Source organism: Plectropomus leopardus, chromosome 22 (genome assembly GCF_026936395.1).
Source record: "Plectropomus leopardus strain MGB_pleo_1.0 chromosome 22, ASM2693639v1, whole genome shotgun sequence".
NCBI classification, from domain to species: Eukaryota; Metazoa; Chordata; class Actinopteri; order Perciformes; family Serranidae; genus Plectropomus; species Plectropomus leopardus.
This window is the reverse complement of record NC_142197.1, coordinates 26,074,842-26,102,655: the sequence shown is the minus strand read 5'-3', so window position 1 is coordinate 26,102,655 and position 27,814 is coordinate 26,074,842. Positions and strand designations below refer to the sequence as shown.

The window sequence follows — 27,814 nt, the reverse complement described above, 5'->3', positions numbered from 1 at the left end:
AAAAAACATGAACTAGGTATGATAGCAATTAATTAAATAAAACCTACACAAATTCAAGTCTGAAAAGATGGAGTTTAAGATTGCATTTGAAACTGTTAACTAAATCAGAGAGTCTGACCTGGCCACCAGTGTGGCTAGATGTTGATATTTGGTTAAAATGAGGTTGTGATGTCAGGTGACCAAAATTAAATGTTAGGACAACGTCTAATGCCAAAACATAGATGACAGTTGACATTTTATCTATCTTCTCATGCCAATATCATCTTGACATGGATCAGTGACATTATAAACATAACCTATGGCCACATATATAGAACAATAAAGAAAATAAGACTATCTTCAAACACCCATGGTCAGTTAGTACTTAAGCACAGTTTTGAGGTACTTGTTCTCTTCTGAAGTATTTCCATTTTATACTACTTTTTGCTTCTACTTCACAAGGCTGCAAAAACCAATATTTTACAATGTCTTCACTATGTTTACTGGATAGCTTTATTTACTTTGTATGAACACAAATTAGAATCAGATTATATCAGCTAATAAAAAAATGCAGGCTGTTTTTTAATATGTTTCTGCATTGAGTACTTAAAGGACATCTTCCTAATAATAATTACTTACTTTTACTTAAGTAATATTATCCATGTATGACTTGGGTTAGGGTTAGGGTTAGGGATAGGGTTATCCTTGTAACAGAGTATATATATATGTATATACATTAAATATAAAAATAAATGAAAACAGATAAAAACAGAAAATTATAGTTTTAAATTTACATATGTACAAGCCCTGGTTAAACAATTTTAGCTAATATATACAATTTAAGTTAAAAAGCAACTTAAATTGTCTGTTTTTATTTTTTTAATTTGTACATTGAAAGCAAAGCTAACTGGTGTCAAATTCCTTGTTTGTGTAAGTACTTGGCCAATAAAGCTGATTCTGGATATATATATATATATATATATATATATATATATATATATATATATATATATATAGTTCACTAGTGTAATGTTTATGTACTTAGTTTAAATCTCACAAACTTTTGCTCCTGATATGTTTTGTCCTACTGTGTCCTCTGCTGGACAAAGACTGCTACAACATCCTGAAGCTGTTAAACTTCATAAAACATGAACCAAACTGTTGAAGCTAGGGTGACTTCCATAACTGCTACTGTGAGGTCACTAAGAGCTCAAAATCAAAATCATCTCATAGTGCTGTGGGTAATGGTGCAACATTTCTGTCAAACATATTCTAAGTGTGTGCAGATCTTATACTTGGTTGTAAGTAGCAGTGAGTGTTCAAGATCTGATTGAAGTAAAAGTACACAGGTATGAAAAGCCAGCGTATTTAAAAAAAAGTTAAGATTAAAAGCACTCATTATGCAAAATAGCCTCTTTCATGATGTATTGATCACAAAATTATGCCTTAACATGTGAGCAGCGTTTTGGTTGTGATCATTTTGAATAATTTAGTGAGAGGCAGTTTATTCTGTTTATATATTTCAGTTTATTTAAGTATAAATACACACACACACATATATATATATATATATATGCAGGATAAACTGCCTATTGTTGAGAGCGATATTGATGCTCAAGTGAAATTCAGACAAACTCCAGTTGTAATAGTTCACTACAGTGGTCCTGGATACCTGGGCTCGAGACAGTTAAGTTACACTGCTTTTTATTAGCTGCTGTCCAGTGATCCAACTCAAAGATTGATTGATGATTGATTCTTTATTTATGTGTCATGCATACAATGTGCCCAACCCTCATGGATTTATAAAACACCAAAAGAAAAAAACTCCATTGCAGCAGTCCAAACAATTAATCACATTTCAATTCATCACATTTCATTTCATCGACACAGGGATTTAAGCTTTAATCTTTAACAAGAACATTTGCAACAAAAAAGGTTCCTTTCTTGAAGCATAGGTCAAGTTTTTCATAATCATCCAACGAAAAGAAGTTGGCATAAATTGACTACATTTTAGTGAAAAGTATATTTCTTAAGTCATCAATCACAGTGCAACAAAACAAAAGTGAGCCCCATTCTCAATATTGCCCACATCGCACAACAAACAGAGTCTGTCTTCCTCAGAAGTGGCATTAAATCTGCCGGTCTCCAGAGCTAACGGTAACGTTCCTGAGCGTAACTGTGCACACAGTGATTTTTGCCCTTTACTGAAATTATACTTCATAAGGGTTCTACATTATAACCATTCTTTATAAGACAATAAGTTCTTAATTTTGGCTTATACCATATATCAACAGACCATTTTTCTTTGTAAATATGAAACATCTTGTTCCTTACCTCCTGAATATCACAGAGTAATCTGTTCTGAAAAATATAAGACAAATCATTCAAATAAAATAATGATTTCAACTCTTTTGCCCAGGGGTGACAATGTGAAATGTCCCAAATAACTTTTTTTGTGAGCCTCTGATCAGACATTTTCACCAGTCTGTTTCAAAGCTGAAGCAATTGACAATTATGTCTGATGTTTGGAAGTTCCCATACCATATCCCCATTAATGGCCAAAACTGAATTGAATTTATAAACTCCTACAAAGGCGCGGATTGCTCTATAATGCATGATGTTTGAACTTGTATATTCACGGAAACCCCAAACACCAGAAGCATGGTCGGACTCCAGGACGGACAGACATGCAATAGATGTCATAAATAACAACTGAATTACAATGAGATGTGCTTGGACAGTTGGCAGATATAACTTGTACACAAACATTCCTCATGAGGGCAGCATTGAGCCTATGTAGCATCTCTTTGAACCTGTGGAATATGCATCAGGAGAATGTCTTTATGAGGCTCACAAAGATCATGTTAGACTCTAACTACTGTAAAACTTCAATTAATATCCAAATAAGCAATCATTTGCTTAAACCACTGAACTCAACAGGCTTATATTTTTGGGACAGTTCGAACATTTATATTTATATGCATGATCTAGGTAGCTAAATAATGTTAGTTTCTGTAGGGAGCACTATATACATATGTGTGTGTGTGTGTGTGTGTGTGTGTGTGTATTCTTTTTAAATGTATTAATTATTTTACTGATGATATAGTAAACATGTTAATGTGGTAAATGTGCAGACAAAATACATCAATATACATCATTTCTATATCCTAATTCCCCCAACACTCATCAAACACTCAATGTCTCTCTCTTGCACACGTGCACACGCGTGCGCGTGCACACACACACACACACACACACACACACACTCACAAAACAAAACTCCCTTCTCGCCCTATCCCCTTTGGGTGGTTTCTTCCTTTCGAGCTCGGGTCCTCTACCAGAGGCCAGGGAGCTTGAGGGTTCTGTGCAGTATCTTAGCTGTTCCTAGGACTGCACATTTCTGGACTAGGATCTCAGAAGTTGTTCCTGGTATCTGCTGGAGCCACTGTCCCAGTTTTGGGGATCCTGCCCCGAGTTCTCTGACAACCACTGGTACCACCGCTGCCTTCACCTTCCACACCTTCTCTAGCCCCTCTCCAGCCCTTGGTATTTCTCGAGCTTCTCGTGTTCCTTTTTCCTGAAGTTGCTATCGCTCGGGATTGCTACATTTATCACTATTGCCTACTGTTTATCGACCTCAACGATGTCTGGTAGGTTAGCCATCACCAGTTTGTCAGTCTGTATCTGGAGGTCCCACAGGATATTGGCCCTGTCCTTCTCCACCACCTTTGGAGGTGTCCTCCATTTGGAGCTTGGGACTTCCAGTCCAAACTCAGCACAGATGTTCCTGTACACGGTGCCAGCCACTTGGTTATGGTGCTCCATGAATGCTGTGCCTGCCTGCATCTTACACCCTTCTGTCATGTTCTGGACTGCCTCAGGGGTATCTTTGTACAGCCTGCACCTGGGGTCCTGCCTGGTGTGGGAGACCCCAGCCTCTAGTGCTCTTGTACTGAGTGCCTGTTCTTGTAAAGCCATGATCAGTGTCTTGGTGCTGTCCTCCAGACAGCTGTTTCATCCTGGACAGTGGCTCTGACGCTCACTAGTCCTTGGCCCCCCTCCTTCCGCTTAGTGTACAGTCTCAGGGTGCTGGACTTGGGGTGACACCCACCATGGATTATCTTTTGTCTTGACATCTGTGGCCTCTATCTCCTCCTTTGGCCATGTGATTATACCAGCGGGATATCTGATGACTGGCAGTGCGTATGTGTTGATGGCTTTGACCTTGTTCTTTCCATTCAGCTGACCTTTCAGGACTTGCCTTACTCTGTGAAGTTATTTGGTTCTGACTGACTTCCTTGCTGCCTCATTATGGTTACCATTTGCCTGTAGGATTCCAAAGTAACTGTCTTGGACATCTGCTATGTTGACCTCTGGCAGGTCAGCCCCTTCAGTTGTGACTGTCCTGCCTCTCTTAGATACCATGTGTCTTACCTTACGACTTATCAAGCCCAAATGACATCCTGATGTTGTTGCTGTAGATCCTGGTGATGTGGATCAGTGAGTCAATGTCACGCTCACTCTTAGCGTACAGCTTGATGTCATTCATGTAGAGGCTAAAGGGTTGCTCCACTTTGGAAACGGTCTCACTCTAGTTGATAATCAGGCTCAGGGGGTTCAGACCTATGCAGAACAGCAGTGGGGAAACAGCATCACCTTGGTATATGCCACATTTGATGGTCACTTGGGCAGTTGGCTGTGAGTTGGTCTCAGGGGTTGTCCTCCACAATCCCATTCTTGATGAAGGCTCTCAGTGTCCTGTGGATGTTGTACAGTTCCAGGCATTCCAGGATCCACATATGTGGCATCGAGTCATAGGCTTTCTTAAAGTCAATCCAGGTGGTGCACAGATTGGTCTGTCTGATTTACAGTCTCAGCTGACTACTCTGTCAACCAGGAGTTGACGTTTGGCTCCCTTGGTGTTACTGCCGACTCCTTTCTGGGCCCTGCTCATGTATTGAGCGATATCCCTATTCATTAGCCGCAATAATGCCTGACAGGAGCTTCCATGTTGAGCAGAGGCAGGTTAGCGGACGATAGTTTGAAGGTATCACTGCCTTCTGGAGGTCTACCTTGATTAGAACTGTCCGGCCTTGGGTCATCCACTCTAGGTGGATCCCATCTTACAGCAGTTGCTTCATTTGTGCTGCTAGGTGTCCATGGAGTGCAGTCAACCTCTTTCACGTGACACTCTTTCTTGGATATCTACCAGTGTGATCTGTACTGGGTCTTGCTCTGGGAAGTTGACGTGGTCTGCTCTTAGATCCTCTAGCGGCTGAGCATTGGTGTTAGGTGTGGCTTCTCCAGTACTGTTTGGTCTCAGCTCTGGGTGCTGCTGCTGTTTTACCATTACCCTGCCACTGTGCACACACTTTGGATTGTTTGCTGGAGAACAGTTTGTTAATTCTCCTGCCTTTGACCTCTCTAGTGCATCTCTTCACGTGGGCAGCCAGTGCTGTTAGTCTCTGTTTGGCAGTCTCCAGTGCCTCTGGTATGGACAGTTTGGTGTATTTCTTAAGTAACTCTTTTTTGGTCACACCTTCCTGCAGCTGTGATAGAAGGCTGACTTTACTCCGTGTTTCCTTGATTTTGGCCTCCAGCTTTCTCTTTCATGGCTGCTCCTGTTTTCGCTCGTGCTGTTCATCTTATAGCCAAGCATCTGTAGGATCACTGCCACTGTGCTGTGTGTCTTATTGGTCCCTGTTATGGTCTCAGTCGGGACAGATTGTAGCGCTGCATTGTAGCGATGCACATAGGCAATGTACAAATACAAAATATGCAATACAAATACAATACAAAACAAAATGGATATACACATGTGGTAACTGACCACAGCAGTGCCAGGTTTCCAGCTTGTTTATAATCATCTTTCTCAGGTCAGCTGCCCTTGTGTTCAGTGTTTCTGAGGCTTGGAACCCAAGTCTCAGAAGTGGTTGACTCTGACCGCTCTAATTCTGGCTCCCCCTTGCTGAGACATTGTTGTAACTGTTCAGTTTCTAATTGTGAAAGCAGCTTGTGATTGTGGATGTTGGAGCACGGAGTTAGTAGTTGTCTCTCAATAAGTGAGGATGATGGGTTTCAGTGTTTCGAAGTATCCATTGTTCCCACATCCTCTGCATATATCTCATCATGCTTGGATTGCTCCTATAGTAGCATTCCAGGCTTGTATTAATGTCTGCTTATGCTTGAGTTCAGCAGGTACCATTAAGGACCTTGCTTAAGGGCCCTCACTCCAGTCTCCCAACTGTCCCGCTGATATATATATATGTATATATGTGTGTGTACAGTCAAGAGAGACAAACAATGACACATAGGCAATGTACAAATACTAAATATGCAATACTAATACAATACAAAACAAAATGGATATAGCACAGGCTTTAACTGATGACATACACACATACACACATATAAATGTTATATATATATATATATATATATATATATATATATATATATATATATATATATATATATATATATATACATACACACACACACACACACACACACACACACACATATATATATATATATATATAAGGCCGAGGCAGGACTCCAACCTGCAGCTGCTATGGCGAGGGCATAGCCTCTGTACATGGGACACCTGCTCTACCAGCTGAGCTACTGGGCACCCTAATATTTTTATTCGTTTTTAAAAGGACTTATTTTCAGTACTGATGAGAACCTAACAGTCTCTCGATCTGACAGAAAATTAGCCACTTCACATTCATGATTTGCCTCATCACAAGAAAAAAAATCGAATGACGGCATCTCTAATGAACCTTAAACTAGATTTGACTAAGTTCTCTCTCGTGTTACCAGCCTTGTTGTGTCTTAGTAAAGAATGGTGCTTGGCAGTAGTGAAAGAAGTATGCAGTTGCTTTACTTAAGTAAAAGTACTAATACTAGTGTACCATGGAAATACTGTTACAAGTAACTGCACTGACATTGTTACCTAAGTATATTGAAGTAAGTATATTAAGGAAAAACTACATAAAGTATTAAAAGTTTATGTACCCAAGACAGAAAAAATATTCAAAACACCAAATAAACTCAAAAAAGAAGGAAAACAAATCACCCCAAACATCAACACTATTTATAAAATAATAGAAAAACACCAACAAACCTTAAAATTATTCTAAAAAATAGAGAAAACAGCCCCCAAAACTCCAAATTATGATGAAGAAAGAACCCCCCCCCCACACACACACACCTCAATATTATTATAAAAAGATAACTAAAACAACTCCACTGAAACAATGCAAAATATATGAAAAACACACAAAAAACACACCTAAAAATATTAAAATGACTAAAACACAGATTAAGACTTAAATATTTATCAAATTAATCAATTAATCGTTTCAGCTGTGCCTGTATAAACGGTTTGGTAATTTAATTTATTTAAAAACATCACATTTTATAAAATCGTCTCACGTTTTTTAGAGTAAAACTTTAAAGTTGCATAAAAAGAAAATACTCAAGTAAAAGAACCTCAAATTTGTACTTTGGTGTAGTACTTGTGTAAATGTACTTAGTGTTATTGCAGCTCTGTTCCTTGGTTGGACTGTTGGACAGAGCCAAGTGTTGACATGTGATGGTGGACGGCAGCTTGTGTCAGGATCCTGGAAGAGATTACAGTAATGCATTGATGCTATTGCTCCTCAGAGACACACAAAGAGACAGAGTGGGGCCCTTAGCATTTCCTGTATCTGTCCCCTGGGTAGGGATTATTCATTTTCACTGAGAAGACTGCAGAGTTCCAGCTGAACGTTGAAACCTGACACGTCAGCGTCTCGCACCTCTCCTGACACCCACACATCACCATTTGTGTAATCTGTGGCGGACACCAACACAGACGTCAGGGGCCGTAAATTCTGCCCGGGCTCGTTGAGCAGGGCGGATTGCAGTGTGGCTCGCAGGGCATGCTGTGTGCAGCCGCTTCCCGCTGCGGCAGACTTGCATTGTAATCCCCGTTTGCAAGGTCAGGAGATATTTTAATCTGTGCTGGTCACACTGCAATTCACTGCTCGTCTTTATGAAAGCCTTCCACACCTGTCGTAGAGTAAACAGTGGGGAGTGTCAGCGGAAGAGAAGGCATCACTTTCACACAATAACATTCTGGATGATTCCAACAGCTCATGGGTGTTTATAGGTTTGGAAATGAAGGAACAATGCAGAGCCGCAGGGTTCTCCTTTGTTACCTGATCTGGATTTTTCCTAAAAAGAGTTCTTGTGTCAAAATCTGCTAAGTCCCCGAAAGGTCACAATGAGATCTAATCTTTCAGAGCTACTTTCTCAGTGATGGCCTCTCTCTGATTAATAATGTGTTCTGAATCACATACTTCTTTTCTTACTTTTAGGTACTGCAGCTGCCCTTACACAGTATGTACTGTTACATGCAGTATGTATACAGTCGGACATACTACCTCTTCATAACACTTCACCCTGAACTTTGAACCTCTCTCTCATATACCACGGAGATAAAGTAAATGACTATTTACCAAACTCAGCAGAGATGGAGTATAACCTGGAGAACTCTGCTCGTGTTTCTTAACAATGTTTGACTTTTAAGTTATGACAGTGTACACTGTGGGTTCTAATGGTGTGATCATAGTGAACGCGAAGCAAGCATTTCATGCCACAAGTTTACATCAAAGTCAATGTAAAAATGTGAATAGATGTGGTGGAAGCAAAAACATGTATTTTGCGTCTTTGCGGCCGTCGTTCAAGTTAAAAATTTTCAACTTAAATGAGAATTTCACGTGATACTGTTGTAACCCAGGTCAGATTTACAGTGTCTTCAGGTGCCTTTACCTGGTAGATCTCGTGTGGAAGAATTGCGAGATTGGGGCAACCACTCAGAGCAACCTCAGGGCTTTAACCGGCAGCAGCAGCCATAGACCGTTGATGACGGGCTGGCATGCTGTTGAAGACGCGGAAGCACAGTGCTGCTACGGGTGGATCGTTTACTTACATTATTCACATTTACCACTGTCAAACATGCAATGCATAGTGTCTCTTGTTAATCTGTAGTTGTGTACCTGGACCTGGTGCCGTTGCAGAGCGAAATCAAGGGAAACTTGACTTCTGGAACTGGTGAGTTGTGATGGTGTTAACACCGTTAGCACGCTGCTACTGTTGATTTAGCCTTGGTGATGCTCTGAGTAAAGGTTGTCTGTGTTTTTATTTGAGAGAGTTAAGAGCCACACATTGCGAAGAGGTTTGTGTGAATGCTCTGCCTCGTGAATTTTGTTTGTGATAAGAAACGTGTTAGCAACTAACGCTAGCTCCTTCAGCCTAATGGCTGACGCTAGCTTCTTCAGACTGTGGCTAATGCTAGTCTACAAACCTGAATTATGTTATGGATCTGGAAGCAGTGTGTAGTATTTCAGTCGTGGTGATTGTTTAAATAACTGTCCTGTGACAGTCTGACATTTTAATTTTTCAATTGCATCAGTATTTCAATCGTGTTGATTGTTTGAATAACTGTCCTATAACAGTCTGACATTTTAATTGTAGTTATTGATATTTTGGTGCTTGATTATTGGTCTTTTGTTAATGACAACATTGCCATGTATGTTAAAGCTGACCTTGTCTGTTGGACAGGCCTGTTTTCTTTTCTTTGTTGAACGACCAGCCAAGATGGCGAGCTAGATGAACTGGACGAACTGTTGAACAGAGCCAGCTGCAACTCTGCTTCTGCCTGTGTGGTTAGAAGCGGCCCAGCTGAGCCCACGCACACACACATGCACGCACGCACACAGGCACGCACACACGCACACACACACACACACACACACACACACACACACACACACACACACACACGCACGCACACACACACACACACACACACACACACACACACACACACACACACACACACACACACACTACCCCTAGCCCAACTTCTTGCCCCTCTTTTTCTTTGTGGACTGACTGATTTCTTTTATTTTTGGACTGTTTACCCCTGGACTTGGACGGCCGTTTACGGCAACTAGAGGGGAGTTGCACTGAAGAAACGTGATGTGAAATGTCATGATTTTATCCATGAACAAGATATATGGATACATGGCGAGGGCTTAAGCGACTTTCATGTTCACGTCTATGGTGTGTGTGTGTGTGTGTGTGTGTGTGTGAGTGAAAGAGAGAGAGAGATACACAAGAACAACAATAATAACATTAACATATGTAACAACAATATATGATTGATAATAATTATAGCACTAAATATAATTGAATAATATTAATAATATTAATGAGAGAAGTAATGTAAAAATTAGAAATATGACTAATGATAACAGCTGAATTTGAGTTAACTAAAGGCCTGTCTCTGTGCAATGAATCAAACATTTTCTTGCACTATATGCTTCGCACCTGCACATCAAGGGTGTGGGACAAAAGAGATAAATACCTCTACATCACAGTACAGAATCCTCCACCCTCACTATGACCAAAAGATTTAGCTGTCAGAGGGCTTTAGAGCTCTTATTGAAGAGAATCACATTAGAGATATTTGTCTAAGAATGGACAGACTGAATAGTCTTTATCCCCAGTGAGAGTCCCCCCCCCCCGCTCATCTGCTAACATAATACGGATGGTACCAGGGCCCACACGATTTGCAGTGACTCATGTTCAGGATATAAAGTCAGTTCTTTGAGCTGCTGATTCCTGACTCAATTTTATCTGGATATGACCAAACTTGAGGGGAGACGTGTTATCAGTGACCACTGGAAAGAGATGGACATCATGCTTCTGCATGCCTACTTTGGCATCCTCATCCTTGCTGGTGTTTACAGGTCAAGAGGGGAGTCGACTGACAGTCAGTGAGATGCTGAGACAGGGAGAGTGATTTTTTGAACCACAGTGTCTCTGAAGAGCCTCCATGTATTCTCAGATCATCAGATTCATGACCGGTCAGACGGCGGGGAGAGAAGTTTGCAGCAATCTGTACTGTGTGGGACCAGTGGGTGAACTGGCTTCCCTGTCTTTACAACCCTGGGCCCATGTGACTGTGGACGAACGGCTTGTGGGGTTTAGAGGCTGCTGCCCTTTCAGGCAGTATACGCCCTCAAGACCAGCAAGGTATGGCATCAAAATCTGGGCTGCCTGTGATGTTGTTTCATCTTATGCATGGAACATGCACATTTATACAGGTAAGCCAGAAGGAGGAGCTGCTGAAAGAAACCAGGGACGTTAGTGGTGCTGGATATGTCACAAGGCCTCAGTGGCCACAGCATTACCTGCAAACATTTTTTCACGTCGTACAACCTTCTCAAAAGAAAGCTGACAATGGTTGGAACAATACGGAAAAATAGGACGGAGCTCATTACAAAAAAAACAAATCACACTTCCATTTTTAATTGTGTTCTAGTAGAGACTGATTGCAATCATTAAACATATATGTTATCCCTATAGAAAAATAAAACTAGAGATAAAGACAAAATATGTTTATGGTTTATGAAGTAAAATTTTATTTCAGAATTATTTTTAAAATTCCAAATATGTCCTGGGTCAATTTGACCAAAGGGATACCAGAGGGTCCCAAAAGTGAAGACAATACAAGGGTTAAAAGAGTGTTAAGAAAAAGCACACTCAAGTATAGCTGTTGTACAGCAATCGGTCTGGAATGTCTGAAGAGGCAAAAGCACATTTAGTCTACACCAGCTGACACTTGAACTCATGGATGTTAGGTACCAATAGCAAGTTGTTATCAAGTTGAGCAACCTTGTCAGTGTAGAATTTAGAGGTGACTTCATGCTCTGATACAACCAACCACCAGGGAGCAGCACAACAGCTGTACATGTATTTGCAGGCTGATTTCAAACTTCTGTAAAAGAAAAAAAATTAGTAATCAAGACAAAATTCTGAGAATTTTCATACTTCACACAGACATCATAGGAAACATCTGGAATGTATTTTTACAAACTGATTGATCCATAAGTAAAAGAAAAAAGATGCTTAAAGATGCTGTTTTTTCATTGACTGCTACGGGCTACATGATGGCAGAATTCTAAATGCTGTCAAAAATTCAGTTTTTGACAAACAATTCTGATATCGAATACATTTCATCTATCCTGACAACAAAATATTGTCTTTATTTATGAACACTGGAGCTTTATTTATAGAGAATTCACAGTACATGTATACAGTGATGCATTTTGATGCCCTGCAGGCTCAATTTTTGATCATTTGAAAATGTGTGTGTTGCGTCTGCATAGGATAATCTGAAGATGCTGTGCAGTAAGTTTGGAGTGAATTGAAAAAAAAAAAAATGTTGGAGGACATTGGTTTAATAAGTAATACAGTTGGTTTGTTTCAATGACATCACCTAGATGTGAGATATTTTTATACAGCACTTTGATAAATGGTCACTGTGTGGGTTGACTCTGCACACAGACAGTGTGGAGCTAACCCAGTGTGTCCAGCACTCTGACAGGCCCACAGTGAGAAGCAGTCAATGATTAAATAATGAGGAGACCTTAATGCTTCTCCTGGCAGGACGTGCCTCTGTTATATGGGCACTTACAGCAGACCATAAGTGTCCTCTTCGCCTGCTTAAAGAGCGCAGACACTAAGAGCAAGCAAACACCTCTGGACATAAATATTCACACTATTCAAATCAATAGGCTTGAGTGAATATTGTCAGAGCAGTCAGTGGGCTGAAATATAGTCAGCTAATTTCAGACGCACTTTAATAGGCTTTTCATTCCCTTCATCCTCTTTGTGCTGACAAGAAGGAAAACACATCTTCTTAATTGAAATTCTCATTTCCAGCTACTCTTTATCAGGATGGGTTACCCAGACACACGTCAATATTTCACTGCCAAACGACATGCAGAAGCTTAGTTCAGATATACTTTTTTTAGACTCACAACATTATGATTAATACAAATATGTAGGTCAAACATTCCAGTCAGTCCATACTGCAGTGAAGCAAAGTGAGTATCCCTGCCATACTGTTTACAGAGGTATTATAATTAACTCAGCTGGTGTTAGATTGAGAGCAGAACGTCGTCTGTATTTTTAAAAGCAGATTTGTACACTTCAACACTTCTTGAAAAGATTGACTTCCTCATGCAGTGAAAAGCTACTCCAGAAAATTAGCAACGGTCTGCCAGCTTCTGTAAATTATCCTGAAAAGTGCTCAGTGAAGGGAACTAACCTGGAGTGCAAACTAAAAGAAAAGACAGGAGATTTAAATGTGTTGAGAGTTGTCTATCACTGCAACACTTCTATTAATATGGGAGAATATTTGTCATTATTATTAACTCATAAAACATTATTGTCTCTGATGTAACCTGTCTCTCTCACTGCTATTATTCTGTTATATAAAGCCTCGTTTCATATTAATGACTATTTTCATTTACAACTATATAATGTCTGTCATTCAAATTAGTGATTACTGACGTGCTGATCAGGGTAAGCAGTGATGTGCAGCTTCAAATTGACCACTGGAATGATAGAACACTCATATACAGTACAGTGTCAATTATAGGCAAAAATCACAAATATAAACTTGCTGCAAAATGACATGAAAATCACAATCATTTTTATTAAAATAAATTTCTGTTAAGTCCTCCTCCTTCAATGCCAAAAAGATGTAGCAGGATTTAGGATCAACTTCAATATAATTTCTTAAACGACATTTAAGAAAAATGACAATAAAACTACCTTATACCTTGTACGTTGTATGTTGTACCTTATATCTGTCCACAAAGTGATTGGGCCTCTGGCCCAAAAATGCTGTAATAAGTTCCTTCTGATGCAAACCCAATGTTTACTACTGCTGCAGCTTCACATTAAAAGGATTCACCTGGTAAAACACTAGTAGGCTTTTATTATGAAGAGGAACCCTAACCCTAACCCCAGGAAATGCAGTGTGTTTGTGTTGGTGAGATCAGCACTAATGCTACTTCTACAGTCCTTTGAAGCATTTATACAGCGGATCAGTTTAAAATGTTGCAGGGAATGATGGAACCGTCAGTTTTTGGCAATATGTCAAAAAGGCCTTGAGGAAGTTTGACACGTCCACTTACTCTCAACAATGAACTGAGTCGAATTTAGTGGACAGTGTTGGGCTCATTCTCATGACGGCAATGTCTGAAAGAAAGCCTTGATGGAGTCTGGTCAAATTTGAAATAGATGTCCACTCAAGAAAAAACTGAATAGGATTTGGTGGTCGAAGGTCAAAAGATCAAGGTCACTGTAACCTCACAAAAAATGCAGACTTGTAGGTAAAAATAGTAAAGGCTGAAAAACAACTTTTTATGCCTTTGTGCTGGTGATAGTCCTTCCCAGAGGCAATATGTTTTTTGAGTTGTCTGTCCATCCCATGCTCATGAACATGATATTGCAAAAACCCCTTGAAGGAATTTCCTTGAATTTGGCACCAACTTCCCCTTGGACTTATGTCGAAATGATTAGAATTTGGTGGTCAGAAGTTAAGGTTACTGTGACCTCCCAAAACATGTTTTTGGCTGTAACTCAAAAATTCATATGCTAATTATGACAAAATTTCACATAGATATCGACTAGGATATAATAATGAAGTGATGGCATTTTATATCCAAAAGTTCAAAGGTCAGCTTCACTGTGACACCATAATGATTTTGCAAAAACACTTTTCTGTCCATTACTCAGCATATATATCTCAGGAACAGAAGGGGAGACATTTGGTCAGATACTGAATTGGCGACACTAATTTTGAAACTGCCCAGCTAGCAGGGAACATTCCCACAACATTGGCTAATGTTACCTGCAAGTTGTAATCATGTTTTAAAGAAAAGATTTTAACTTAATGTTCAAAGAATGTTTTAAGGATGATTTCAAATAATGTTCCTCATTTTTTAAAAAAATGTTCCCACAATGTTACATGAGAGCAAAAGAAGAACATTTTCAAAGCAACATCCAGAAAATGTTATTGATGACTGAGATTAAAGACATTTTTTTAAATGAAAATGCAATGTAATGTGATATATTAACAATGCTAATAAAGGCATGTTTTTTAAATAATGGACAATACATCATGCAATTAAAGTGTCTTATTGTGGCCTTAGATACAGATCTTTAGAACTGTTATTAACTTGAAGCTGACTCCTCTTTTGACATCAAATAACGATGGAGAGGTGTTGGTGTGTAGCTTCCTATTGTCATCAGTGAGCTCATCAGTGGAGAAGCTGTTTTACAGTTACAGCTCTGTTTACCGTCTAGCCTTTAATCCATCATTTACCTCTCAATAAGCTAATAGGTCTAATGTGTCAAAATTGATTCCTAGGGGCCTTCCGCCTCCTCCTCCCACAACTATTTCTCATTCTTTTTCTGTGCTCACCTTCCCATACAGTTGATTTATGGCCTTGTTGCTACTGGATAAACCACACTGCCTTTTTTCCCATGCAAAAACCTCTGTTTTGTGTGAATATACTGGAAAAACAAAATTCACGCAGATACTTAAATGAGATTGAACAGATGAAGAAAAGTTTCATCATCTTTTTTGCCACTCTGACTCTTACTGATATGAATAGAGGGCAATGGGCCGAAGAAAATCAAAGTACAAATGAAAAACAAAATGAAAAGGCATGCTTTTTATGCTAAAAAGGGAAGAAAAAGTGTACATTATTATTATTATTATTATTATTATTATTATTATTATTATTATTATTATTATTATTATTATTATTATTATTATATTTATTCATTTATTTGTTTTGGACATGATACAATGTTTGTGTCATCTGTACATATGGTCCTGTTAAAATCCTATAGAAATTTCAATTGACTCTATTAGTATATATAGAGGCGCCTCTATTTATTTCCAGCATTATTGAATTTACAATGGCTGATCACCTGGGGGTATTCCAGAAAGCAGGTTATGTGAAAACTCCGAGTATGTTAACCCTGAGATGAGGGAAACTCTGTGCTATCCGTTCCAGAAAGAGAGTTAAGTCAAACTCTGAGGCAATCACCATGGTACCTGACTCTGTGAACATAATCACGCTGCAGAAAAAACTGAGTTTCTACCTATCTCCTCTCATCTGAAACAAGCTGTCAGACACGGATTGTCCAATCCGATCGATATCGAAGCAGAATTAGGCAGTGCCTTACGCCGGGAGAGGATTTTCAGATCTCCATTGGATGTGCTCTCATTCCCCAATGAATATTTGTTATAATGGCATAGTTTTTCATTACACTCAATCATTCATCTTTATAACATAGCCATACATATCCAATCTTACACACCATTTTTCTGTTGACTGAGTAAAACTCAGATGTTATTTTTTTTCATAATTAGTATTTTATTGAAACAATGAACTCCATGTATGTATAAAATGAATAAAATATAAAATATAAAATATAAAATTAATATACTAAAAACAATAAAATAAAACAAAACTGGGATAATAAATTATCAGTCAGCTAAATAAAAATACCATCCCCACATTTATATGCACCATAATCTAATACACAATCATCTTAGTAATTCTCAGTCCCATGAAGAAAGTTAATAATGTGTTCACGGTGTGTGACTTATATCAATATTAAATGATAATCTACTCAGCAGGATATTAGGCGAGATAACATATATGTGTTAAAACAGCATTCTGTTGGGGGTTTAAATGACTACATGTTGAAATAGCAACTGTATGAATATTTACGTTGTTTAACGTCACATATGAATAAAACCAAAGTGATACTGGCCTACAATCATGGCTGAGTGAAATATGCCTTACCTTTCTGATTTATGTTTTTATATTTAATTTTTAGTTGTTTCAAAGTGCATTTTCCCCCTGAGGGATTGCACCTCAATAAAAATCAAAAGTTATTCAATCCACCACTTTTTCACTTGTATGCTGCAATTTTAATGAAGTGCGGTTAATGTTAAATCAGTGGAAGAGTGCATTCAAACTTATGCACTGACACAAATGACACGGTCAGCGATTTTCTCTCTTTAACTGCTGCAGCGGTGTTACTTTTCTTTCTAAATATTCTCCGTTGGCAGCATGAGGACCTCTAGTTCCAGTGGGGTAAAGTAGCTTGGTTTCTGTTTCTCAGCAGTTGCCATGGTGAATCGAGGTATCAAGGCTCCATTAATGATGGCTTTTTATTGAGGTCGTGCACATGATGAACTCAGGGTGAACATACCGAACTAATTCAGATCAGCTGTTCTGGAACCGGATACTCAGAGTTTCCCATCTCGTCAACTCAGAGTTCAGAGTTACACTCAGAGTTTGTTGAACCTCCTTTCTGGAATACCCCCCTGATGTTTGTCAATTATGCTGACATGTATTTTTCTTTTTTTCTACATGTTGATGATATTATATATGCTGTCTTTTTTTCAATGGTATATTCTATGAGAATATTATTTGTGTTGTTGTTGTGTTGGTTTTTTGCATCAGGTGATGTGGTCATGTGAACAAAGCCTTGGGCTTATATAAGATGGTGGCTTTATATTGTTTACCAAGTCTGAAGAAGAGCTGTTAGCTGGAAACTTCACTTGTGAGTTCCTCACTAAATGTTGCATGGGGAGCTAAAGTGTGTAGACCTTTCTCTGTTTTTTTGCTTTTCAGTGTCGTCAAGAATACAGGTGCTCCCCTTTCTATTGAATATATTCTTTCTGTGCAGCAAACATAGAGCCGTTGCTGGTATTTCAACGTTTTAATCTTCAGTCTACACCCTGCTCCAGAGCTGATGGGTACTGTTCATCTTTAGGCCTAAAGAGCAGGTCTGACTGTGTCTGCTTGGTTCCAGAGGGGACCTGAGGAGCTGGGAAATGTGAGGAATGCTTAACATCACCTTGTGAATCCTCTGGTTCAAACCTGCCTCTCACACCTGCAGCCCAGAGGTTATCTCCTACACGACTCGTCTGCATACATGTTCTGAAATAGATGTCTGACTGAGGCGTGTTGGTGTGAATTATGTCCATCAGCCACATCTCAAACAGACATATGGTAAAGTGAGAGCTCTGGCTCCTGCCAGCACCAGGGCAGGGCCAGATTAACCCACCGGTGGACTCTGGGGAAAAATATGTGCATTACGTATATTGTTATGTACAGTTTAAGTTGTTAGTGTCCCAGCTTAAGTTTTTAAATTAAGTGAATTTGAGAAAACAAGTTGAGGTATTTTTGCAACAATTCAGCTTGTCAGTCAACTGAAAAATTTAAAGCATTCTGGATGCTAGCCTTTTAAAGTTAAAACAAATTGTTTATTTTTACTGTGTAGAAAATAACAAAGTTGGCTTGTTTTCATTCAAAAATAAGATAAGAGGGCAAAAAGAAATGACCCATAAATAAATAAAAATTATAACAAAAATGAGCACCAATAAATCCCTGAACAAATAAACAAAAACATAGGGAAGTAAAACAACAACAGCAACAACATAAATAAAATGGCCTGAAAAAGGGTGCTCAAAAATTAGAATAATTCCATAAAATAATTTAAAACATGTAATTATGATAATTACAAATTAAGTTTCATGGTTATTGTTCCCTAGCTTTTGAAAAGTAGTTTTCTAAATCTGCAGATTTCTTGCAATTTGTGAGACATTTCTCACCAAGTTGCTCATTGCCTTTCTCCCCATGTTTTGGAAAAAAAAAAAGAATAGAAAATAAAAAAAATAATCCAATCACTTTGCTTAGGGTTCAAATGTTGAAATACTTGTGAAGGGTTTCTGAATGCAGCACAAGAAAAGTCGTGTTGTTCCAGGTTTCAAAGGGTTAATTCAGGGTACCTTTACAACAATGAGACTAAAAGTAATGAAATAAGGATTCTATAAGTTACATTTTTTGTAATTTGCTTGAACATATTTGTCCATTCAGCAGATACATTTACAAAAACTGAAAGAAATGACTATTTTGTTTGCATAATGCTCTCACACTCACAAAAAAAAAAAACATGAAACAAAAGCAAATGTGACTTGGTGTCAAATGGATAAATTCATGGATATGAAGCGGTTCGACACTGGTTTGTGCCACATGACTGCGCTCTTTGTTGATACTTTACATCATTATAGTATGTGCCAAAAAAGGCAAGAAAACACACCACGGCATGAACTATATTCTTTTCTCTAAAAAGAAGAAAATAACTCTGCTGCACTTAAAGATGTCCTCTTGAAATACTGTAGAAAAAAAATATAAGAAAGGAAGAGTTATCTCTTTTTTTTTAAATTTCATTCATTATTTGCAGCTTTCATCCATACTAGCAAAAAGCAAAACAGAAAAGGCATATTGTATCGAAGGATTGTGCAAAGACATTTTACACAGATGCATTGGAGATGAACAATTATGCCAGTCATTTCTAGCAGCTGTCAGCAGGTGTTTTCCTTTTGTTTAACTCAGTTAATCAAATAGAGTTCTAGGTGTCTCTATGACATCAGTGTTAACTGTTTTGAAAAGGGTGTTTAAAATGTATAAAACCAATGAGAGTGTCAACTTATTTGCAAGAGAAGACTTCTGCTGTGCTAAGAGGGTGATGATGAAGATCAAGTGGATCCCAGTTTCATTTAGGTTGCCTTAGAAATTGAGAAAAACTGTATTTATATCGTCCTCAATTCCTCCAATACTAGAATACAATTCTAATGAATACTTGTAATAATGCAATATGATACTTTTTCTAGTACTGAAAAATGTATGATTGTTTGTAATGGAGGAAATCTCCGTCACTTTGTTAGGCTGAATATGATATGAAGGTCAGCCTGATAGAAGCCGCTGCAGTCTGATGGCGACTGGCTGTACTTGACTTTCTCATGGCTCTTCTTGCAGTCTGATCCACCGCTACACATGTGGCCACGTCTCTCTTTACACCTCTGCTCTGCTGTTAAACTACATTCCTCTCACCTCCAAAGCCCAACTGTGTTCACTCGCACTAACTTGTTACCATTAGGCCATTCATCAATGTTCAACTGTCCAAACATGAGAGGTGTTAGGGAGACAGTGCGGCCAGAATGCTTTGGAAACTTTCCAGTGAGGCTGAGGAGAAGATTTAGTCAGAGGTCAGAAGACATTTAGTCTGCAGGAAAACAACAGCGAATTTTTGTAGAGCTTTAAATGTGTAATCATTGAGAAGAACATACCTTCAGTAGTTACCTAAAGGTAGCAGCCAGCTAACTGTACACCTTCCAGGACTTGATTTTGGTTTTGGTTTTGAACGGCGAAGAAACGAAAATCTCCTTCCAACCTCTCCAGGTAACAGGTGTCATTATTACACAATGTGCTACAAGCACAACATTTAATTATGAGGTATGCAGCTTGAAGATCAAGAAAGTCTGAAATGATCAATAGAGCACAGCTGCGTAGTTGTTGGACCCTTGTTGGAGCTGGCTGATGCTGTACTACGATTGGCCAGTCTGCATGACGAGGGACTTAGCAAAGCGTCAGTTAACCACTTAACTGAAGTCTCATTCCCACTGCACAAAAAAACACTATGACCCGCTAACATCTGGCTTTTTAATGCAATGAGAATGTGTATAGTCAGCATTCACTTCCGGGTCAAATGTCTCTGTAGGAGACGTAGGTTTTTATCGCCTCTGTCTCCAATCGGCATTGATGAGAACACAACATCCAGGTGAACGCAGTAATTTTAGCTCGTTAACATATCTGCACCAAAAAGAAAAAAACACTGAAAAATTTTCAAAGATCTCTGTTCCTGCTGCTGTCTACTGTTTACCTGTTGTCCTGTCTGTCCGTGACACAGACACACCAACAAGCACACACACACACACACACACACACACACACTAATATGAGGCTGGTTGAAAGGCAGACTCGTGCGGTGTGTTCACTGGCAGTGGGAATGCAGTAGTTGGTGGGTTTACCCTTATTTAAAAAACCTGCATCCATGCTCTAATTTTGATGCGAAAGTGGTATCAGAAGCCAATTCATTTATAAAGACAGATCCAGCTAAAAACAAGTTATGGGTGGTCGCCATTTTGAAAACCAAAGAAAACATTGGTTTTGGGGTTTTCACATTCTAAACTTTCCAAAAATGTATAGTTGCAGTTAGGACATTGTGAACCTGACTACGTTCATTCTGGTCACTTTTTCCCGTCTATCATAAGTCCGACAGTGTTACCAGACAGCTATGCTAAATTCATGCAATATTCTTTTAATGAAAGAACTCAGGCACTTAACTAAGCAGGGGGTGATATCAGCTCCGGCCTCATGGACTCGATCCCCACACCAAAAACAGACCGTCCAGTAATGTGAAGATTTTACTGGGAGAGTGTGTTACTGGGCAGTGACCCAGTGGAGATCTGTGGCTTTATCCTCAGTGACAGGTTTCACACGCAGCTTGTGGGCCAAACCCTCAGAAAGCAGCCAGGCATCTTGTTTGCCATCATCCTCGGCCTGGTTCAGATTACTGACTTTGAAGCTGGCTGTCTGAGTGGCAGGGTTTTCCCCTGCTTCTCTGCCAGAAAAAGATTAGGTCATCAACGGCTCTGCCACCCATTGCGTATCTTGAATGATCTCTGAATAGGACGTGTGCTTACTTAGGCATTTGATCAGAGAGCTGTCGGGAAGCCCTGACAAAAGGTCCAGTGTGAGGTATTTCCTGATTTCACAGCAAAGTCCTCGCTGAAATACAAACCTCAGCGTGATACTAAAACTGCAGTTATCCCTTCCCATTGTTTCATCAAAGGCCATGACTTACAAGTTGTAACAAGCTATTAATAAATGGACAGTCACTGACACCCGACTTTAAGCACAGTGGCTGCAACTCTTGTACTTTCAAAGCAAAATAAACCAATTTTAGTTGCCATTTTCAGTCATCGATAGTCCTTTTTAATGGGGCGGTTGTGGCTCAGAGGTAGAGCGGGTCGTCTTTGAGTACAAGCATGCCACAGTTGTCGGAAGACTAGAGAAGCAACTATACAAATGCAGTACATTTACCAATGCTACTGATGCTGGAATGTCAACAAAAGCACATTGGGGGATTATGCTACAAAAGCCTGTGGTTATGTGTAGGAAGCAAAAGTACATGGCAATCAACACCAGGGCATCAGTACCCACGTAATCGCAGCACATGCTGGGATTATGTGTCAAAGGCACAAAGGGTAAGGTTTTGGCAAAGGGCCCATGGTTAGGTGTAAAAAACATCACATTCAGAAAGGAAGTGAACTCCAGACTCCCACATGAAAGTTCCAGGTTTGTTTGACCAGTGCACTGCCCCTATCACTCTGGTCTGTTCTCATTTCAAACTCATAAAATCTTTGACAGTGCTTTTGGTGTAAGTTTGCAGCACCAAAAGCCACCCCTCGCATGGTTTCTCTGAAGTGCATAGGTTGAATCACTATTATGCACTATTTTCCTGCAGCAAATCAAATATTTTCAGGAACTTTGATTTCAGTAATACCGTTTGCTTAGTTGCTATTAAACATAGAGTTTCCCCTGGGATGTCTCTACTGTCATGGGCCACTGAGCAATAAAAAGACTGTAACAAAAAACCCAGAGCATAATCCAGCTGGAACAAGACGCTGAAGCTCCACAAATCTGCCTCCCTGCAGACTGTCACCATGCAGCACTGCCTGCGAGGAGAGAAAACATCGGTGGAGCTGATCGAACCGCAGGAGGCTGGAATGATGTCAGTGTCTGTAGCACAGTGTTGGGCTGATGGTGCAGTCATGGTGTTCATTACAGTGTTCATGGGGGACCCTCAGATGGGGCGTATGTTGAACTGAGGGGGAAAAAGTTAGAGATGCCTGATTATGTTTTTTGTTTTATTAATGTTTGACTGCATATTTACATGTCATTACTGGCTTTTAGTTGCATTACTTTTAAAATAAGTTACTGTATCATTTTACATTAATTTCTTGTAAAAAATTACATTGACATCCCGTAAAATCCTGGATATAATTAACAGTATTCAAAGATGCTGTGATTATTTCCTGGGTTTCCGAGATGTAACTGTACTATTTCAAAATAAATTACTGCAAAAATGATACAATAATACAAATATGAAGATGCTATGATTATTCCCAGGGTTTCACAGGATGTAACAGTATTTTTTTTTACTGTAAAATTATACAGAGATATAGATACACTGTAAAATGATTGATTGTATATTTTACAATAAATTATTGGCTACTAGTTGCACTACTCTTACAGTAAGTTACTGTAAAAATGTCACAGTATTTCTTGTGAAATATTACAGTGTCATTGCATAAAATCCTGGAAATAATATACAGTGTGCAACAATGCTGTGATTTTTTCATGGGTTTTACAGGATGTAACTAATATTTCCTAATAAATTATTGTATTATGACAAAGTGATATCACAATGCTATGATTTTATTCAGGCTTTCACAGGATGTATATATTTCAAAAGCAAATACTGTAAAAATTATACAATGATATAGATTTGAAGATGCTTTGATTAATCCCAGGGTCCAACAGGATGTAACAGTGATATTTTATAATACATTTCTGAAACCATGATACAGTTATGAGGATGCTCTGATTTTTTCCCCAGGATTTCACAGGATGTAACTGTAATATTTCACAAGACATTATTGTTAAAATGATACAGTGGTATAGTCATGAATATGCAATGATTATTTCCAGGATTACAAAGGATATAACTGTAGTATTTCACAATAATTTACTGTAAACATGATAAAATGCTATATACAGATTTTTGACTGTGTATTTACAATAACTTACGAATTACGAGTTATATTACTTTCACACTAAGTTACTGTATCATTTTCATAGTATTTTTATTGTGAAATATTACAGTAAAATCTTATAAATAATCAACAGTGTGCTTGTAACTCGTTCATGTTTGGTGTGTGGCTTTATGATTAATGTGAAATAAAATCACTGTCACACAGTTAGGCCGCTGAAGAAAGCCGAGGCAGCATTATTCTGGACGCATCAAGTGTTCTAACAGCGAAACTCCACCCACTGCTGGGTGTCACACTCCGGTCCGAACGTGTCAGGGGGCAAAACGGACACATGCAGGCAGGGAGGCAGAGCGCACTGGACAAAACATCCAGAAAAAAGGAAACTAATTATTAAAGCTGCGTCTCAGCGACGTTAAAGTATGCAGGTGGTTGTATCTTGCAGGCACCAAGGTTAAAGTGACGGGAGAAGAAGTTTATTTTTCCTTTGGAGACCATGCGCAGCTTCTCGGAGCCGTGCGTCCCATGCGCGGTGCCACAAGCCTATCCAAAAAGAGTTGGAGACACAGCCCTTCACGGGACTATCCTCGCTGGTCCTTCGGTGTTCTCAGCCGCGGCCTCATCCTCCCGAGTCTCAGTACAACCCGGTCTGTATGGCAGCGCGGACCCGATGATCCCCACGTCGCCCTCAGGGCAGATTTTGCGCAAGCCTCCCGAAATAGTGGAAGGAGGGGGAGTGACAGAGGATGAGCCCAAAGTTTATCTGGAAGCCAACGACCTTTGGAAACTCTTCCACAAATGCGGCACTGAAATGGTTATTACTAAATCTGGGAGGTAGAGTAAACGTCTAGTAATTACGCATGGATGGATAGTCTCACTGAGCTCTAATGACTGCATGTATCAGACCCTTATCTCTTCCCCCCACAGGCGCATGTTCCCGCCGCTGAAGGCCAGGTGCACCGGCATGGACAGAGAAGCCAAATATATTTTTCTGATGGACATCGTGGCGGCGGATGACTGCAGATACAAGTTTCACAATTCCCGCTGGATGGTGGCGGGGAAGGCGGACCCGGAGATGCCGAAACGCATGTACATCCACCCAGACAGTCCGGCCACGGGAGAGCAGTGGATGTCCAAAGTGGTCAACTTCCACAAACTCAAACTGACCAACAACATTTCCGATAAGCATGGATTTGTAAGTTTAGATTTTTAATATCAGCTCCTAATAATAATAATAATGATAGTAATAATAATAGAAATTATACACTTACCCCTTTAAAACCTGGATGGATGGATGGATGGATGGAGGAAAGTTACAGGAAAGTCACCTGAAAGCAAACACAAAAATTACCTAAAAAGTGCTGAAGAAACTATTTATTTTGCATATTTTGTTGTTTGTTGGTTTGTTATGTTTTTTTTCTGTAACATAATTTTAACCTTAATAGGGATGGTTTGGCGCATTTTACGCCCTTCTCAGTGTTTATTTATTCATTTGTTTTTTTATTATTTATAATAATAGATAATATATTTATAGAACAGAACTCACAGATCATTGGCAAGTCAGACTAAGTTGTTTTACAAAAGCTGTAACACTTAGAAAGAGCAAGGTCATATCACTTGCCATTTTAAACTTCACTAAATTAAGTGAGTACAGCTAAATACATTAATACATGTATTAAATCATTATAAGCATCAATAATTGATAAGCGATTACTGAAGTATATTATTTGTAGCCTTATTATAAAGTTTTACCTAAAAATCTGTTTAAGATGCACAACACAAGAATGCTGATTGCTTTTGCGGTGATTTGAAATAGATTCACTGTCATGCTGATTTAATTTTTCTAGTTCCTGCTTTTATCCTTGCCATAACTGTTTAATTCATTTAACAAGACAATTGATGTTATTTTCCCAAAAGATGATTTAAACATTATATTGTTTAGTTTTTTTGAATAATTTTTTGCAGACAATTCTCAACTCAATGCACAAATACCAGCCGCGGTTTCATATAGTGAAGGCCAATGACATCCTGAAATTGCCCTACGGTACCTTTTGGACTTACGTCTTCAGTGAGACAGAGTTCATCGCAGTGACAGCGTACCAAAATGATAAGGTAAGAGGAATTAAAAAAAATACATATTATTATCATTGTAATACAAACATACGCTCAGTGTCCAAAAGAATATTATGCTAATATCATTTACAATTAAGATTTTCATATTTGGTATATTTTATATATTAAGCTGCATTTTAATATTTGAACATGTAAGTATATTTGATCCTTTGAAATCTGGATCAACATCACTTTTCTTGTGGTGCCTTTCAGAAGTATTTAACCCTTTTAATCCTGAGCACACTGATTTGATTTCTTTCAAAAACATGAGAGGGAAATACAGTAATGAGCAACTTGGCAAGAAATGTTGTGCAAATTGCAAGAAATTAGTACATTAAAATTTTTTTTACAGGTAATTTCCTTATTTTTCTTTTTAGTTATTGTTTTTCATCTTTCCCATTTGTTTGGTTGTTTGTGTTTTTGCTAATCTTCATTTTCTTGCACTTTTTTTCTCACTAATTTCTGTGTCATTTCTTGTTAAGTTGCTCATTTCCTTCTTCCCATGTTTTCTTAAAAAAAACAACCCCCCCCCCCAAAAAAAGAAAAGCCAATTTGCCCATGTTTCAAAGGGTTAAGTGTGTTTAAGTTAACGTAAAGAATTGCTGTACAAATACAGCCAAATTCTGTAAATTAGTACAGTACAGTAATGTACTAATTAAAAAACAGTGAAACACAGATCCGATGCTGTTTGGAGCTAAACAAAAGTTAACATAAACTGTAGCTGCTGTATGATTTAACAACATTATGCTGTATTTTTCATTTGACCAGAATAGACCTAATAGATAATAAAATATAATAATAATAATAATAATAATAAAAATAATAATAATGATAATAATAATACATTTCCACTGCAGAATAGTTAAATAAATTTAATGGTAATATACTGCTGAAGTATATTAAGTGGTGTGCTGGTAAAATCAAAGTAGGATGCTGGCAACTACTACTGCTTGTTTAGTGTAATATGTTGCAAATGTTGCTGTAATGTTTTACAGCAACATTTGTCACAGTGATAATCAACCAGGTGACATAAAAGCTGCAGGCTCGGTGCTGCTCTCATGGACATTTTTCTTTTCAGATAACGCAGCTGAAAATAGACAACAATCCTTTTGCGAAGGGATTCAGAGACACGGGCAACGGAAGAAGAGAAAAAAGGCAAGTTATTCATTCATTCATTCAGTCAATAGTTTTCAGAAGGCAGGCTTACTTTGTGCATTTATTCTGAATAACTGTCCATGTGTTCTGAGCAACACATGTGGATGCTGCATTAAAGATTCAGAGCCTTTAAGCAAAAAGCAAAGAAGCAAAAAGTGGCTTGTAAAAATATTCTATTAAGTCAGGTCAAGTCAACTTTATTTATAAAACCCATTATCACAAATCAGAGTTTGTCTCAGAGGGCCTTACAGCATACGACATCCCTCTGCCCTTAGACCCTCACATTGCCGAAGGAAAAGCCCACGACTGAGGAGGGGTCCTTCTCCCAGGACAGACAGACGTGCAATAGATGTCATAAATAACAATTAAATTACAATAATGACATAAAGGAAAGAGAAAGAGAGAGAGAAAGAGAGGAAGGGAGAGGGGGAGAGATGCACAGCGATAATGGTAAAAATAACATATATTACATGTCTATTTGCCTCTGCCTCTGTTCAGTTGAGGTCAAAGTACAAGAGTACAGTCATGCAAAATATACTTGAGTAAAAGTAAGCCGCACATTATGCACAAAGGCCCCTTTATATGCGTTTCTTTGTTTTTTTATAGTTATTGTGTGTGATAATAACCCTCTGAAACCTGAGCATTTTTTTCTTGAATTCTTTCAAAAACATGAGAAGGCAATGTTGCTCATTGAAGAAATGACTAAAAATTAGAGACGAGTAAAGAAGTACAAGAAAACCCCCTGAAAAATAGCAAATGAAATAAATATATAAATAAATAATAAATAAAAAACAAATAAACAAGGAAATGACCAAGAAAGGAGGTCAAAATTTAGAATCATTTTGTAATATAATTTTAAATATATAATTATGATTATAATAAATATAGTTTTGCCTACTGTTTTTCCTTTATTCCCTAGACATTTCCCCTAGTGCTTTATGAATCATT

General features: G+C 38.5%; 1 protein-coding gene and 3 pseudogenes across 1 annotated transcript; 1 reads left to right on the top strand and 3 right to left on the bottom strand.

Annotated features, from left to right (window-relative positions):
* Positions 1–3,313: 3,313 nt before the first annotated feature.
* LOC148185936 (uncharacterized) lies at positions 3,314–3,987 on the bottom strand (annotated as a pseudogene).
* Positions 3,988–3,992: 5 nt separating this feature from the next.
* LOC148185935 (uncharacterized) lies at positions 3,993–4,714 on the bottom strand (annotated as a pseudogene).
* Positions 4,715–4,956: 242 nt separating this feature from the next.
* On the bottom strand, positions 4,957–21,623 carry LOC148185934 (uncharacterized; annotated as a pseudogene).
* A 2,310-nt stretch (positions 21,624–23,933) lies between these two features.
* LOC148185933 (T-box transcription factor TBX3-like) lies at positions 23,934–26,936 on the top strand. The gene is made up of 4 exons (XM_088073061.1): positions 23,934–24,433; positions 24,527–24,794; positions 25,565–25,711; positions 26,790–26,936. The coding sequence occupies exons 1-4, from the start codon at positions 24,096–24,098 to the stop codon at positions 26,934–26,936; spliced, it is 900 nt and encodes a 299-aa protein (XP_087929187.1). The 5' UTR covers positions 23,934–24,095.
* Positions 26,937–27,814: the final 878 nt, after the last annotated feature.

What these genes read in the sequence shown, in the direction of transcription:
- LOC148185933 (XM_088073061.1), top strand. Translation starts at nt 24,096, where the DNA reads ATGCGCAGCTTCTCGGAGCCGTGCGTCCCATGCGCGGTGCCACAAGCC. An exon ending in TTTCCGATAAGCATGGATTT is followed by an intron (nt 24,795 to 25,564) that starts GTAAGTTTAGAT and finishes AATTTTTTGCAG; the next exon opens with ACAATTCTCAACTCAATGCA. An exon ending in CAGCGTACCAAAATGATAAG is followed by an intron (nt 25,712 to 26,789) that starts GTAAGAGGAATT and finishes TTTTCTTTTCAG; the next exon opens with ATAACGCAGCTGAAAATAGA.